At 41.5% G+C, this 15,044-nt stretch overlaps 1 protein-coding gene across 4 annotated transcripts; it reads right to left on the bottom strand.

The window, feature by feature from the left end:
- Positions 1-9,086: 9,086 nt before the first annotated feature.
- On the bottom strand, positions 9,087-14,774 carry LOC142638904 (uncharacterized). 4 transcript variants are annotated; one of them, XM_075812975.1, is made up of 4 exons: positions 14,642-14,774; positions 14,447-14,520; positions 10,121-11,121; positions 9,087-10,000 (listed from the first exon to the last, which is right to left on the bottom strand). In XM_075812975.1, the coding sequence occupies exon 4, from the start codon at positions 9,704-9,706 to the stop codon at positions 9,173-9,175; it is 534 nt and encodes a 177-aa protein (XP_075669090.1). In that variant the 5' UTR covers positions 9,707-10,000; positions 10,121-11,121; positions 14,447-14,520; positions 14,642-14,774; the 3' UTR covers positions 9,087-9,172. The 4 variants fall into 4 exon arrangements, with proteins under 4 accessions (XP_075669090.1, XP_075669089.1, XP_075669091.1 ...); XM_075812974.1 differs by lacking the exon at positions 10,121-11,121 and adding an exon at positions 13,213-13,310; XM_075812976.1 differs by lacking the exon at positions 10,121-11,121.
- Between the last annotated feature and the right edge of the window lie 270 nt (positions 14,775-15,044).

Genomic DNA, 15,044 nt, shown 5'->3' on the forward strand with positions numbered 1-15,044 from the left:
GACTTTCCTTAACACCAAATCCCCAAGCGCTAGTGGCCTCAGCTTCACATAAGCATCATATTCTCGTTTGAGCTTCTACTGATAATAAGCCATTTGGACCATGGCGGCCTCTCGCCTTTCCTTAACCAGATCCAGGCTTTTTTCCAGGAGGCCATAGTTATTTTTCGGGCTAAAAAACTCGTCCTTAACGTGGGAAACTCAGATTCTAAAGGTATCACCGCCTCAGCCCCGTAAGTCATGGAGAAGGGTGTTTCTCTAGTGGATTTTCGCGGCGTAGTCCGATATGTCCACAAAACGTGTGGCAATTCCTCTACCCATCTACCCTTTGCGTCGTCCAGCCTCTTCTTAAGTCCATTGACTATAACTTTGTTAACGGCCTCAGCCTGGCCATTTCCCTGAGGATAAGCTAGAGCGGAGTATCAATTTGTGATGCCCAAGTCATTACAGTATTTCCTGAAAGCTCTACTATCAAATTGCATGCCATTATCTGAAATAAGTGTGTGAAGTATCCCAAATCTAGTGATAATGTTCTTCCAGATAAATTTCTTGGAGTCCACATCCCTAATATTTGATAAAGGCTCAGTGTCGACCCACTTGGTGAAGTAATCAGTACCCACGAGTAGCTACCTTTTATTTCCCACAGCCCTTGGAAAAGGCCCAACTATATCCAGTCCTCATTGAGCGAATGGCCAAGGACTAGACAAAGGATTAAGGACACCACCGGGCTGATGAATATTGGGAGCAAACCTCTAGCATTGGTCACATTTTCTTGCGTAATCCTGAGCCTCTCTCTGCATATTAGGCCACCAATATCCCTGAGTCAGAGCTCTATGGGCTAAGAATCTCCCCCCAGTATGGCTTCCACAAATTTCCTCGTGCAATTCTTCCAAAAGTGCCTCCGTCGACCCACTTGGTGAAGTAATCAGTTCCCACGAGTAGCCACCTTTTATTTCCCACAGCCCTCGGAAAAGGCCCAACTATATCCAGTCCCCATTGAGCGAATGGCCAAGGACTAAATAAAGGATTAAGGACACCACCGGGCTGATGAATATTGGGAGCAAACCTCTAGCATTGGTTACATTTTCTTGCGTAATCCTGAGCCTCTCTCTGCATATTAGGCCACCAATATCCCTGAGTCAGAGCTCTATGGGCTAAGAATCTCCCCCCAGTATGGCTTCCACAAATTTCCTCGTGCAATTCTTCCAAAAGTGCCTCCGTCGCTTCAGGATGTACACATAGTAGGTATAGTCCGGAAAAGGAGCATTTATACAACTTCTGTTCCTCGAAAAACCAGAACCAAAGAGCCTTTCGACGAATTTTATCTGCTTCAGACTTCTCCTCGACCAGAACATCACTTTTTAGAAAAGAAACCACGAGGTCCATCCAGCTAGGTCTAAGCCTTATCAGACGGATATGGATGACACCTGTGGCAGTTAAAGTCGGTTTCAACAAGTCTTCGACGAGGATAATCCTAGGCAAACACTGAGCCGAGGAAGTCGCCAACGTGGCTAACGAGTCTGCATGCGTGTTTCCACTTCTAGAAACGTGCGAAAGGATGAAAGAATCAAACTCAGATTGTAAACATTTGACCTAGGTAAGGTACTCTTGCATTCTTGGATCCCTAGCCTCCATGGTCCCCTTCACTTGACCCACAACTAATTGAGAATCTGAGGACATATGAACTACCTTTCCCCCCATTCTTCGTATCATATCCATACCGACCAAGACAGTTTTGTACTCAGCCTCGTTATTAGTGGCTGAGAACGCTAACCTCAATGATTTCTCGAAGGTAATTCCTTCAGGGGATACCAAAACGAGTCCAACGCCAGATCCCCTCTAGTTTGCTGCCCCATCAACATACACTTTCCAAATCGGAGGCCCTTTGCCTGTGATCATGCCAACTGAGTTTTCATCCATGTGCGATTCCTTTGCAGTTTCTTCTAACGATGGTTCGACGAATTTTGCCACTAAATCGTCTAGAACTTGGCCCTTCACCGAGGTGCACAACATATATTTGATATCGAAGGCTCCTAGAATAGTTCCCCACTTGGCTACCCTCCCCGAGTAGTCAGCACTTCGCAATACTGACTTGAGAGGCAGTTGAGTCAAAATCACTACGGTGTGGGATTGGAAGTAGTGAGGAAGCTTTCGTGTAGCATGGACCATTGCAAGAATTGCCTTCTCCAAAGGTAAATAACTTACTTTGGCTTCATTCAAAGATTTTCTGACATAATAAACCGGTCTTTGTACCCCACCGTCGTCCCTTATCAGAACCAGGCTGATTACATGAATAGCTACAGCTAGGTATGTAAACAGGATTTCATCGACCTCTGGCTGAGACATGATGGGTGGCCGGGAAAGATATTCCTTAAGTTGCTGAAAAGCTAGAGCACACTCCTCGAACCACTGGAATCCTTTCCATTTATTTAACAATTGGAAAAAAGGTCTACACCTATCAGTAGACCGAGAGATGAATCTGCTGAGAGCAGCAGTCATCTCGATCAATTTTTGGACTTTCTTCGGATTTCGGGGTGGTTGCAAGCCTTGAATGACTCTGACCTGTGCCGGATTTACCTCTATTCCTCTATGAGTCACCATGTAGTCTAGAAATTTCCCGAAGCCCACCCCAAAAGAACACTTTGAGGCGTTAAGGCGCAGCTTGTACTTCCTAAGTGTTTGAAAGGTGTCAACTAAATCTTTCACATGCATAGGTACTGCCTTACTCTTCACTACCATGTCATCCATATATACCTCAATGGTCTTCCCAAGTTACAATTCGAACATCCTGGTCATCATTCTTTGGTAAGTAGCCCCCGCATTTTTTCAAACCGAATGACATCACTTTATAGTGATAATTTCCCGTATGAGTAATGAAGGCAGTCTTCTCCTGATCACCCAACGCCAATGGTATTTGGTGATAACCCTGAAAGGCAACTAAAAAACTCATCCGAGGATGCCCAACCATAGCATCCACTAGCTGATCGATGCGAGGCATCGGGAACGAGTCTTTTGGGCAGGCTTTGTTCAGGTCTGTAAAATGCACACATACTCTCCACTTTTCGCTCTTCTTTTTCACTATGACTGTGTGTGCCAATCATTCTGGGTAGAAAACTTCTTTAATAGCCCCAGCCCTTTTGAGCTTGAGCACCTCCTCCTTGACAGCCTAAGAATGCTCTTTTGAAGAACGCCGAGGTGGTTGCCTCCTGGGAACAATGGCAGAGTTGACGTTCAAATGGTGGCAAATGAAGCTTGGGTCAACCCCCGGAGCCTCATGGGGATCCCAGGCGAAAACATCGATATTGTTTTTCAAAAATATCACCAATTCCATCTTCTTTCGATGTGGTAACCATGTCCCAACTTAAAAGAACCTTTCGAGGTCATCATTTATGAGAAACCTTTCCAAATCTTCACACGTGGCCTCCTCTGCTGTCACCGCACCGGGCGCATCCAGAGTTGTTAATTGCTATAAGTCGGTCACAACCGAGGCCGAGGATTATGATTCGGCTTGATGCAGTACTACGACCGATATGCATTGCCTTGCTACTGATTGGCTACCAAGAATTTCTTCAATCAATCCACCCGAGGGAAACTTCACTTTAACATGTAAAGTCGAGGAGATAGCACCCAAAGCATGCAGCCAAGGCCTGGCGACGATGGTCGTGTATAGAGAATACGCGTCAACCACAATGAAATCTACATCGACCGTCTTCGAGCCTGACTGTACGGGCAATCGAATTTGTCCTTTTGGCATGACAGTCTTCCCTTCAAAGCTTATCAACGGCGAATCATAGTGAGTGAGATCCTCTAGCCCTAACTTAAGCCCTTTGAATAAGTCAGGGTACATAATATCCGCACCGCTACCCTGATTGACCATCACCCTCTTGACGTCATAATTCCCTATCCTTAATGTGACCACTAGGGCATCATCGTGTGGTTGAATAGTCCCAACCTTATCTTCATCAGAAAATCCCAAAATAGGCGTACTCCCTTTGATCCTCTTCGACCTCGAGCCAGACTCCTCGGCCTGGGAATGTGACACCGCCATCACCTTTGTGGGACAGAAACCGGTCCTACCCGGTGCAGTGAAGATGACATTAATTGTTCCCAAGGGCGGCCGAGATGAGTTGTTCTTCTGATTATTTGAACCCAAATGATTTCCTTGTCCGTTGGTTTGATATAGGTGTTGCTTCCATTTTTCCTCGCTAACAAGCTGCTCTAAATGGTTCCAAAGGGTCCAAAAATTCTCAGTGGTATGACCCACATCCTGATGATACTGGCAAAAAAGGTTAGGATTCCGTTTCGTAGGGTCCCCCGCCATCTTACTGGGACACCTAAAATAGGGTTCCTTACGGACTTTCTCCAGTAGTTGGTGCACTGGTTCTCGGAATACGGTATTAACTACTTAAGGATTGGCTGAGCCATATTTCCTAGAGAAATCTCTCCTCGGCTTATTGTTATGGTACCTATCTGACCTGAAATTCCTTCTCTCTTGCGGGATAACCTTCGCCTTATCCTTACCTTATTGTTGATCTTCCTCAACCCTTTTGTACTCGTCGATGCGATCCATGAGGCGACGTACACTCCGTACAGGATTTTTGGTCAGAGATTTCCTTAAATCATGATCAATTGGGAGGCCCACTTTGAAAGTGTTAATCGCCACTTCATCAAAATCTCCATCGATTTCATTAAATATCTCCAGTACCTGTCAGAATATGCTTTCAAAGTCTCACCCTCCCTCATGGCCATAGATAACAATGAGTCCAAAGGCTGAGGGACTCTGCTGCATGTAATGAATTGAGATGCGAATGCCCTGGTGAGTTCCATGAAAGAATCAATTGACCCCGACTTTAGTCCGTTAAACCATCTCATAGCAACAGGTCCCAGGCTAGAAGGAAAGACTTTGCACATCAAGGTTTCGTTCTGAGAATGTACCGCCATCCTCTAATTAAAATGACTCACGTGTTCTACTGGGTCTGTCCTGCCATTATAGATGGTGAAAGTGGGTTGAGTGAACCGTCTTGAGAGCCTTCCCTTCTCAATCCTACATGAGAAGGGTGACTTGGAGAGTTGGTGTAACGCTCGGCTCATAGCATCGTTCCCCAAGCCCCTGGAGGGAAACTTTTTATGCTTATGACTTGAAAGCTCATCCTTCTCATAAGAGGAGGTTTCGCTAGGGGGAGCCCTAGACCTTGGACTGTAACTGCTTCCCTGTGACCCCCCAAAGGAAGGATTAGACGAAGGTGAAGCCCGCCTTCGTCTGACACGACGTAGCTTTTTCTTGAGGTGGTCAATCTCCCTCTGCATGGCCTCAGCATCATCCTTATGAGTGGCCCTGCTCCCACCACGCGAGTGGCTTGCATCAGGGTGTGGTGTATGCACACTTCCCTTATGATCCCTCTAATGCTCGAGATGCTCAAAATGATCTTCACATTGGGACCCCTGAGACTCTGCATGACATGAACCTAAGTCGACCATCATGTTCCAATTCCTTCAACACTCGATTTTCCACAGACGGCGCCAATTGTAAGTGCACAATTTATACCCGAACCCAAAACGAGTGATGGGCTCAGACCCAAAGAGCCTTATACAATGAAATTTGTAGAGTATGGTCTTGAAACCTAGGTTAGGGATATTAGAAAGTTGATAAACAGGCTAGAATACCGCAATCTATGCAAGTAATAGATGAATGTGACAAAAAACCCTCCTCGGACGAAAGTCGAGGACAATTTGTATAGCCTTTCTTTCCTTAAGCAAAAGATTACAATTTTTAGTTTCCAGAAAAGCCTCCCCCTCCTCTTTCATCTCTCGTCTTCTTATATCCTTCTTCTTCTTCCCTATTTCATCCACGTGTAACACATATCTTCCTCCTAGATACTTGTCCCATCCACCACCTTCTTAAAGTCTTCAAATAATAGCTAGAAGGATGAATTCTACTGTTCAGAGGTCATTTCTCCATTAATGCGGCCAAGGAGGTAGATGCAGGGCCTTTAATGCAGTGGTAGCAGCTTTTTACTCAGATATTTCTCACACGTTCCTGCTTCTAACGGGTGCTTGGATCATACCTTTACCCAACAGATCTTCTAGAATTCTGTCTCTAAACCCTTTAGCAAGTCCCATGGCCTTTACTGGGTGTGTTTGAGGAGATACTCGTCTTCAGATTACTCCTTGGACCATTATAGTGCGGACTGGCCTGTGGGCCTAGAAGACTCTGATTGAACAGACTTATACCAATTAACCAGGCCCAAGGCCCAAACGTGCCTTTAAGCATTTTCACCCCCCACAACCCCTGTTTCATATAATTAAAGTATAAGTAGGCTCTAGTTCTAACCTTATCATCATAAAAATGATACCTAATCTGGTGGCAGTGTTTGGATATAAATAAAGGGGAAATAATTATAAACTCCAACAAAAAAAATGAATATAAATATTCAGTTCACAAAATATCATCAAATGAAGCAGGTTCCATTAATAGGGTAGGAGTAGGAGTAATAATTATTCTCATTAATTAATACTAATATAGGTGGTGTGGTGTGGTGTCTTTTCCTCCTCTTTGTTGTAGCAGTATTAAACCCATCATTCCTTCTCATCACTGTCAGTTATTGTGATTACTTCTTTATTGTGTATGTCAATGACAGTGACTAAGAATCAGAGAAAGAGAGAGAGAGAAAGGACCCCTTTATCAAATAAATAAATATACATAAACCCTACCCCATCAGTTGCACTTGTTGAGAGAGAGAGAGAAAGACATATTGAATACAAAGTTTCTGTTTGGATACGGATTATTCAGTGTCTGCGTTTTCTCTGTTGCGTTTTCCTTTTTTTTTTTTCTTTTTTTTTTTCTGGGCATGCGTTTCAGGAGGCAAAGGCTACTATTCATGCATTGTGCATGAACAGTAGCCGCAATAGTGACCAATTCAACCGTGAACAATGCACTATGTACTGTTCATGGACCCACAAAATTCACTTTTTAGCAACTTTTTCATTAAAAATGGGTCCCACGACACTATTTACACATTTAAAAATTATTTTGCTACAGTGTTTTCAGTTTTCAGCTTCAGCAAAATAAGTTCTATCTAAACAGACCCAAAGAATTTGGCAAGATGAGCAAAAACTTCAACTTCAACCTTGTTATACAACTTTCTATTCAAAGGTTACTCATGCATTGTGATTATTTAAAAATTAGGTACTTTGTCTACTAAAGTTGTCATTTAATGTGGTTTTTCCTATCAGGCACTACTTCATTGCATGAAGAAATGGAAAAGTATGTTGCAAACTTCGTTGGAAAACCAGCTGTAATAGTTTTCGGCAAGGGGTATGTAACAAACTCCGCTATCCTTCCAATCCTAATGGGAAAGGTATGTGCAGTTAATTAATTAAAAGCACTTTATAGAGATTTATTTTTGTGTTTTTTCTTGTATGTGATCTTGAACTAGTTACATTGTTTTATTTATAGGGAGGTTTGATCATTAGTGATTCTTTGAATCATAACTCCATTGTCAATGGTGCACGAGGATTTGGAGCTATAGTTTGTGTTTTCCAGCACAATAGTAAGCATTTATAATCTAGGGAGAATTACAATTTATCTGCTGTGGTTTGGTCTTATCAAAATTTAGTTCACAAACTTTCAGTTGCTACATTTGACCCCCCTAAGGTTTGGAGAAAATGAAATCTTTAAGGTTCTGTCTACATTAACAGATTTTGTATTTTGTGGAAAAACTTTCAATTACAACTTATCCCTTTTGATTTGGTCCTATCACAATTCAGCACCATATGCTTTTCAATTGCTTCGTTTTGACCTCCTAAAATTTGGATTAAAATGAAATCTTTAGCAGGTCTTTGGATGGAACCATAATAATTTCATTTTCATCCATATCTTAGGGGTCAAATGTAAAAGTTTGGATTAAATTGTGATAGGGCCAAACTGCCAGTGGATAATAAAAAGCATTTTTGTTGTTCGTTGTTCAAATTATCATTATACAGTTTGATTTACTTATTACTACTCATAGATATCAAACAGAAACTTGATCATGTATGGTCCTTGGACCACATACCTTGTGAAAATTTATGTCCTATTGACTGTTAAACAGAACCTTAGTTATGTCGAGTCCTCAGACCTTCTACTTTGGAAAAATTAACATTTCAAGTCACTATTTCTAGATGTCAAACAGAAACTTGGTCATGTATGGTCCTCGAACCACATACCTTGTGGAAATTGATGTCCTATTGACTGTTAAACAGAACATTAGTTATGTCTGGTCCTCAGAACTTCCACTTTGGGGAAATTAATATTTCAAGTCACTATTTCTAGATGTCAAACAGAAACTTGGTCATGTATGGTCCTCGGACCACATACCTTGTGGAAATTGATGTCCTATTGACTGTTAAACAGAACCTTAGTTATGTCAAGTCCTCAGACCTTCTAATTTAGGGAAATTAACATTTCAAGTCACTATTTCTAGATGTCAAACATAAATTTGGTCATGTATGGTCCTCGGACCATATACCTTGTGGAAATTGATGTCCTATTGACTGTTAAACAGAACCTTAGTTATGTCAGATCCTCAGACCTTCTACTTTGGGGAAATTAACATTTCAAGTCACTATTTCTAGATATCAAACAGAAACTTGGTCATGTATGGTCCTTAGACCACATACCTTGTGAAAATTGATGTCCTATTGACTGTTAAACAAAACATTTGTTATGTCGGGTCCTCAGACCCTCTACTTCGTTAAAATTAGCAAAAACCATACAACATGAGTGTTGATGCATTGATGAGCCATAGTAAGTTTGATGGATTGCTTTATGCCCCAACTAAATGCTAAAGTTCAGTTTTAAATTGTGTATTGTTGTATTACATGTATTATGGTTTTGAGGCATGATTTACATATATACACCAAGTGTATGTACTTTTATTTGAAGTTACTGCTAATCGAAATGTTGTAATCACATTAGTATTGTTGTACTGAAGGTTGAAAGCCAGTCGAAAATCAAATCTATTAAATTTCTCATTACTTTTTGTCAATGAATACATCGGAGATAAAATTTTGAAAAAAAAAAAGGGTAAAAATTAAAGTCCTAATACAAAAAAAAAAAAAAAAAAAAAAAAAAAAAAAAAAAAAAAAAAAAAAACTCATCACAAAAAAGAGAAAGGAGTCCCAAGTAGCCTGAGCCTTAAGCCTTGGAAGGGGGGTCCTGCTCGGAAGTACTGGCAGCCCCTTTCAATTTGTTGTCCTCCTCTGTTTGTTTCAGCTCTGCTTCGAATGAGGATTGAACTTGTTTCTCTTTGTCTCTTGCGACTGGTGGAGGGACATTGGGCTCGACATTCTGGCTCGTAGGCTTCTCTACTCTATCGCTTTGTTCCTTCTCTTTGTTAGAACCAGCAAGTTCTTTAGGAGTTAGAATAGGCAGTGGAATCAAGGATGGATGCATTGAAGGCGCTGTCTCGAGGGCAGGCAAGACAGGAGGAAGTTCTTCGAGCACCTGGATGTCCTGGGGAAGCCAAATGTTTTCAGGCTTCCTCAACTCGGAAGCTGTGGGAATCCCTGCCACATTTAGAGCTTCCGCCCACACTTGTTGGCAGTACTCCTGGCATAGCTCGACGAACTCCTCTGTCAGTTGGTTTTCTATTGCCTCCACCCCTTCTTTGTAAGCAGCCTTCTTCGCGGCCTCCATGTTGTCCTTGAAGGTACGAGCCTCTTCCCTCATTCTAGCAAGCTCCTTCTTTAGGTCGGAGTTTTCTTGCTGGGCTTTGGACAAGTCCTTGTCCTTCTAACGCAGAAGCTTGAGTTGCCCTTCCACCTAGGTTCTCATCGTCTTCAAGCTGGCCTCGGCACCGTCCCTCTCCCTCTTCTGCTCTACTAGCTGCTTATTTAGGTTCTCATTCTCAGCAAGAGCCTGGCCTAGGGACTTTTCGGTCTCCTGCCTGACCTCAAGTTCAACTGCAGCTTTCTTCCGAGAGTCTTCCACCCACTTCTCGGCAGCAAAGACTTCTTGAATGGCCTGCATTAAAATATTAAAATAGATTCGTTATTAGTAAAGCAAATTCAAATTACATGAGAACGATTTTTTCGTAAAAGTGTAGTGAAAGCAGTAAAGTGGGGGTAAGACCAAGACACTTACTAAAGCCAAGTCCCTTTTAAGCGAGAGAAAAAGATGTGGTTGGTTCATCATGTCCAGGGCGTCCATGTCCTTTGGCAGGAGAAGAGGTCGTTCCAAAGCCTCGGCTAGGTGATGAACATGACCTTACTAGAACGCCCTAATGCTAGATTGGCAAGAGATTGGTGCCCCATCCAGCTTCAGTTCGGGAGACCAGTTGGCCGGTGTACGGCGTACCTCGGCCAAGTCACGGTTCTCCCTACTTTCCACTAAAGAGGCACGTCCCTTACCTTTGCCAGTTTTCTGTTGTTGTTCTTGTTGTTGTGTTAGTTTCTTCTGCCTCTCCGCATCTGCCTCATTGGCCTCATTTTTCCTCTTCTTCTTAGGTTCCGGAATAAGAAGCCTAGGATCGGAGGGAGAAGGGGGTGGTGGCAAAGATGGAGGGATCTGGGACCCACCTGCATCCTTGTTAGAGGCTTTCGAGCCCCTCTTCGACATCAGCTTCCTAAGAGTGGACATATCGTCTTCTTTAGAGCTAGAGTCGGGCTGTGCAATTATCAAACCTTTTATGCTCGAAGTTTCAGCGGGCACATGCTCTTTGTCCGAGAGGACGACAAGTTGATCCTCTCGAGGCCTCTCAGCTTCTTCGAGGCGAAACTAGTCAATCTCCTCATCCAACGATTGTTGCGAGAACGCAAGTTCTTCTCGGACGGCTGTTGTTTAGGAATATGCCGAGAGAGGAATTGCTACGATGAGGCGAGAGTATAGAATGATGGAGGGGTCGTTTGGGAGTTCGTGATCAGAAAGGAAGCCTTTTCGAGAAACGTCTATCCTTCTGCGTCGTTTGTCTCCCGCGGTGATTGCGTTATCAATCTCCTAGAAGTCGTCTAACAAAGGATCGTATCCTAATATCAGGTGGGCTGCTCTCACTTGTAGGTCTTCGCTAACAAAGACTTCTGAGCGAAGAACACGATTGAGGTCTATGACGTTGCAAAGGCTTAGACGCGGACGTACGTGTTGTTTATCTGTGAAAAACATTCGAAGAGATGAGCATGGTTAGATTAGAGATAAAATATCAAAGGACAGTGCAATAATACGTAATGTAATAAAAAATGGTAAAGATAATGGGATTAAGTCATGGATTAGGGAATCTAACTCCTATGGAGTCACACCTGGGTCTCCCTATTCGACTGGGCAGTGAGGACCATCAGGCCAGTTTCCCGAGGCGATGAGATAGTCGTCTTTCATGCCTTTGTTAGACTTGGGAAGATAGGATATGAGTCTAACAATGTTAGACCTGGATTTAAGGTATTCGTTGGTTACGTTTTTCATGGGGAGGATCGTCCCACCTTTCAGGAAGGCGATGTGGGGATGATAACTTCTCCCTCTCTCCTAGCATTACCTATGGCTTCTACAGGGCAATATCTTAAGCCTATGTCCTGGGGAATCTGATATTTAGCCCAAAAACCCTCCATACTGGCGTTGGTATGTACTAAATACTTAAATATACCCATTTGGTGGGAATGTGAATGGAAGTTTAGAGAAGGGAAGGGGTCTAGATGATGGCCGAGGACAGAAGCCGAGAAGAAATGAGTAAAGGAAGTTGAAAACTTACGAGAAATAATTAGGCGATTCTTCACGAGCTTCTTGAGAGGAAAGATAGTGATTAACTCTTAGATATGATTGATTTCTGAAAAAATGGATAGAGATACGGATTCCTAGGCATTTTGTTCCTAAGCGTTTTGATGTGTGGGAGGTGGCCTCGAATCAGAATTATCCCGCCCAATTTTTTGAGACAAACCTGGACTGTTGGATGTGTATCTTACCGTTGAACGTGGGGGACAAGACGTAACTTGCAGTCATAAATGCGAGTGTTTCGAGTTTCGAAGCGTCAGAGGCGGTTTTAAAGGAACGAAAGGACCCCTACACGCGTGATGGTTTGCAAAGTGTGTGGAGGGTGCACTGTGGTTCAAAACTCCATTTCTCTCCTTGGATGGAAGGGAAAAATGAAGTTTTGAGGGGCTATTGTGGGGGTGAAAATGCTTTAAGGCACGTTTGGGCCTTGGACCTAGTTAGTTGGTATAAGTCTGTTCAATTAGAGTCTTCTAGACCCACAGGTCAGTCCACACTATAATGGTCCGAGGAGTTGTCCGAGGACGACTATCTCCTCGGACGGGCCCAGTAAAGGCCATGAGACTTGCTAAAGGGTTTAAAGACAGAATTCGGGAAGATCCGTTGGATAAAGGTGTGATCCAAGCACCCGTTAGAAGCAGGAACGTGTGAGAAATATTTGAGGAAAAAGCTGCTACTACCGCATTAAAGGTCCTGCATCTACCGCCTTGACCGCATTAATGGAGAAATGACCTCTGAACAGTAGAATTGAGCCTTCCAGCTATTATTTGAAGACTTTAAAAAGGTGGTAGATGGGACAAGTATCTAGAAGGAAGATTTGTGTTACACATGGATGAAACAGAAAAAAAGAAGAAGGATATAAGAAGACGAGAGAGGAAAGAGGAGGGGGAGGCTCTTCTGGAAACTAAAAATTGTAATCTTTTGCTTAAGGAAAGAAAGGCTATACAAATTGTCTTCGGCTTCTGTCTGAGGAGGGTTTTTTTGTCACATTCATCTATTACTTGCATAGGCTGCGGCATTCTAGCCTGTTTATCAACTTTCCAATATCTCTAACTTAGGTTTAAAACTCATACTCTACAAATTTCATTGTATAAGGCTCTTTGGGCCTGAACCCATCACTCGTTTTGAGTCCGGGTACAAATTGTGCACTTACAAGGGTGACTATATTTTTTAAAACCAAATAAACTTTAATGCCTTACTTATGCTTACTTAGGTACATTACCTGTCCTGCCTAGTCCCTTATTCTGTTTAAACTTTAATGTTCTACCACTCTAACCACAGAGTTATGTAAGAAACTGTTGAAGGAAAAAGGAAGCCATCTTTCATCCCAATGCATAGTGTTACATAAGAGATCTTTCTATCCCAATAAGGGACATATTGGAGCTATTTTATACAAAAAATTTGTAAAAAGTTACCAACTTCTCCTAAAGAAGAAAAAAGGGAGAGAAATTTCTTTGGGGTATTGAAAAAAAATTTGTGCTTACAGTGTGGAGTGAAATTGTTTATTCAATTAAAATGCTATCAGCCTAGATTTGTCCCTCTTTTTGAGTTCCATACGTTCCTTTGCAGTCATCTTGTTTGCCTATATTCAAGAAAAAACATTATAAGATCAGTGGGTCAGTCTAACTTTTTAAAAAATATTGACTCAATCTACATAATTGCACTTGCGCTCTCATCAAATTTTCATGGCAGGGCCTTGAAACCACAATTGTTATTTGTTGCATTCTGTCTAGAAAATTTAACCATGTATATGTCTTCTTTTTCTTTTAAACCATGTAGGAGTGCTAGAACGAAACTAATTTGATGATTCCCATATCTGGAGAAACGCTTTGGCTAACTGTATAATACTATTTTCCTGATGGATGTCTTTCCCAATCTTAAACCATGTTGGTCTCGACAACCTTGAATGCCATGCCACTTTATACTTGATACCCACACACACAAACAGAGCAGGAATGCAGCCCCGAGAAAACAAGAAATAAAATTTTGGAAATTCCATCTACTTACAACTTAAATCTAAACTATTAAAGCTATAAACTAATCATCCTCCACAAATCTCTTATTCTTTATTTTCCTTTTAATTTATTTTTTACTCTTTGGGTAATTTTCACAAGCACTTGGCACACATACTCTATGTCTAGACTTGCACAGACCAGGTTGTTTTTTACTCTAAATCAGAGTTGCCTAATGCCTAACACTAGTCCTCCTATGAGTAACCTGCAATTAAAGGAGATATTTGAAGCCAAAATAGACATATTGAAAAACAAACCTAAATTATACAGTAAGAGTAATTACAACGGAATAAGAAGCAGATTGCACTAACGCAATGCTCGTTGCAATGATTATTGAGACTAATATGAAATTTCTAAATTCACAAAAAAAATGATCTAAAATTATATAATTCAGCAAATAAAATGACTGTATTTATTTTATTTACTTTCTGTTCCATCTCTGGAACCTTCAAGACCTTCAAATTCACCTCCCTCTTTTTGCGCCAACAAAAAATATCATAAAACAATGAATGATTCAAAATGAGAATATTAAACAGAATTATTAAAGCTTTATGAGATTGAAATTTGCGATTTAATTAATATAAAAAAAATCCAAAATAAAAAACAAAACGTTTGTGCTATCTATGGAAAAACAAAGAATTACAAAATTGAAGGTTAGGTTTTCAAGGAGAATGTGAAATTGGATTCATCAATGTATAGAAGATACCTAATCAGAGGCTTGGATAGGTAAAAGTGTGAATATATACAAGATTTGGATGCGATTGTACCAACTTGGTGAATCTGAAGCAAAGAAAAATCAACCAAAGTCAAAAACTCTGTTTGGTTGCCGAGAAAATAACAGAAAAACACAAGGAAGGAAGAGAGAGAGAGAGAGAGAAAGAACTTGTGAGGAGCTGAGAACCTGTGAGAAGCTGAGAAAGATGTGAGCTATGAGCGAGAGTGAGAGCGGGAGCGAGAGTGAGAACATGTGAGGAGCCGAGAGAAATGTGCTTCCTTGAAATGAGCCCCTTTTGGAAATATCTATCTCCTTAACGTTTCTCTGAGTTTAAAATGAGCCTTTATAAAATATAGTGTTATTGTTTTTCAACATTTTACAACCGTTGATACAAAATTAAATTTATTTTATCTACAGTTGATCAAGCCGTTGATTAAGCTATTCTCTCTTTTGACCCCCTTTTACTATGGTGCCTGAAGAAAAAAACTAAAATCAAATATTTCTTAATACTTTTTTTCAACAGTTATAACAACTGCAGAAATAAGATTATGAATTTCCTTATTTTTACTCTACAGTTATACTCAACCGT

The sequence above is a fragment of the Castanea sativa genome, chromosome 6 (assembly GCF_040712315.1).
Source record: "Castanea sativa cultivar Marrone di Chiusa Pesio chromosome 6, ASM4071231v1".
Classification (NCBI taxonomy): Eukaryota; Viridiplantae; Streptophyta; class Magnoliopsida; order Fagales; family Fagaceae; genus Castanea; species Castanea sativa.

What these genes read in the sequence shown, in the direction of transcription:
- LOC142638904 (XM_075812976.1), bottom strand. Translation starts at nt 9,706, where the DNA reads ATGAGGGAAGAGGCTCGTACCTTCAAGGACAACATGGAGGCCGCGAAG.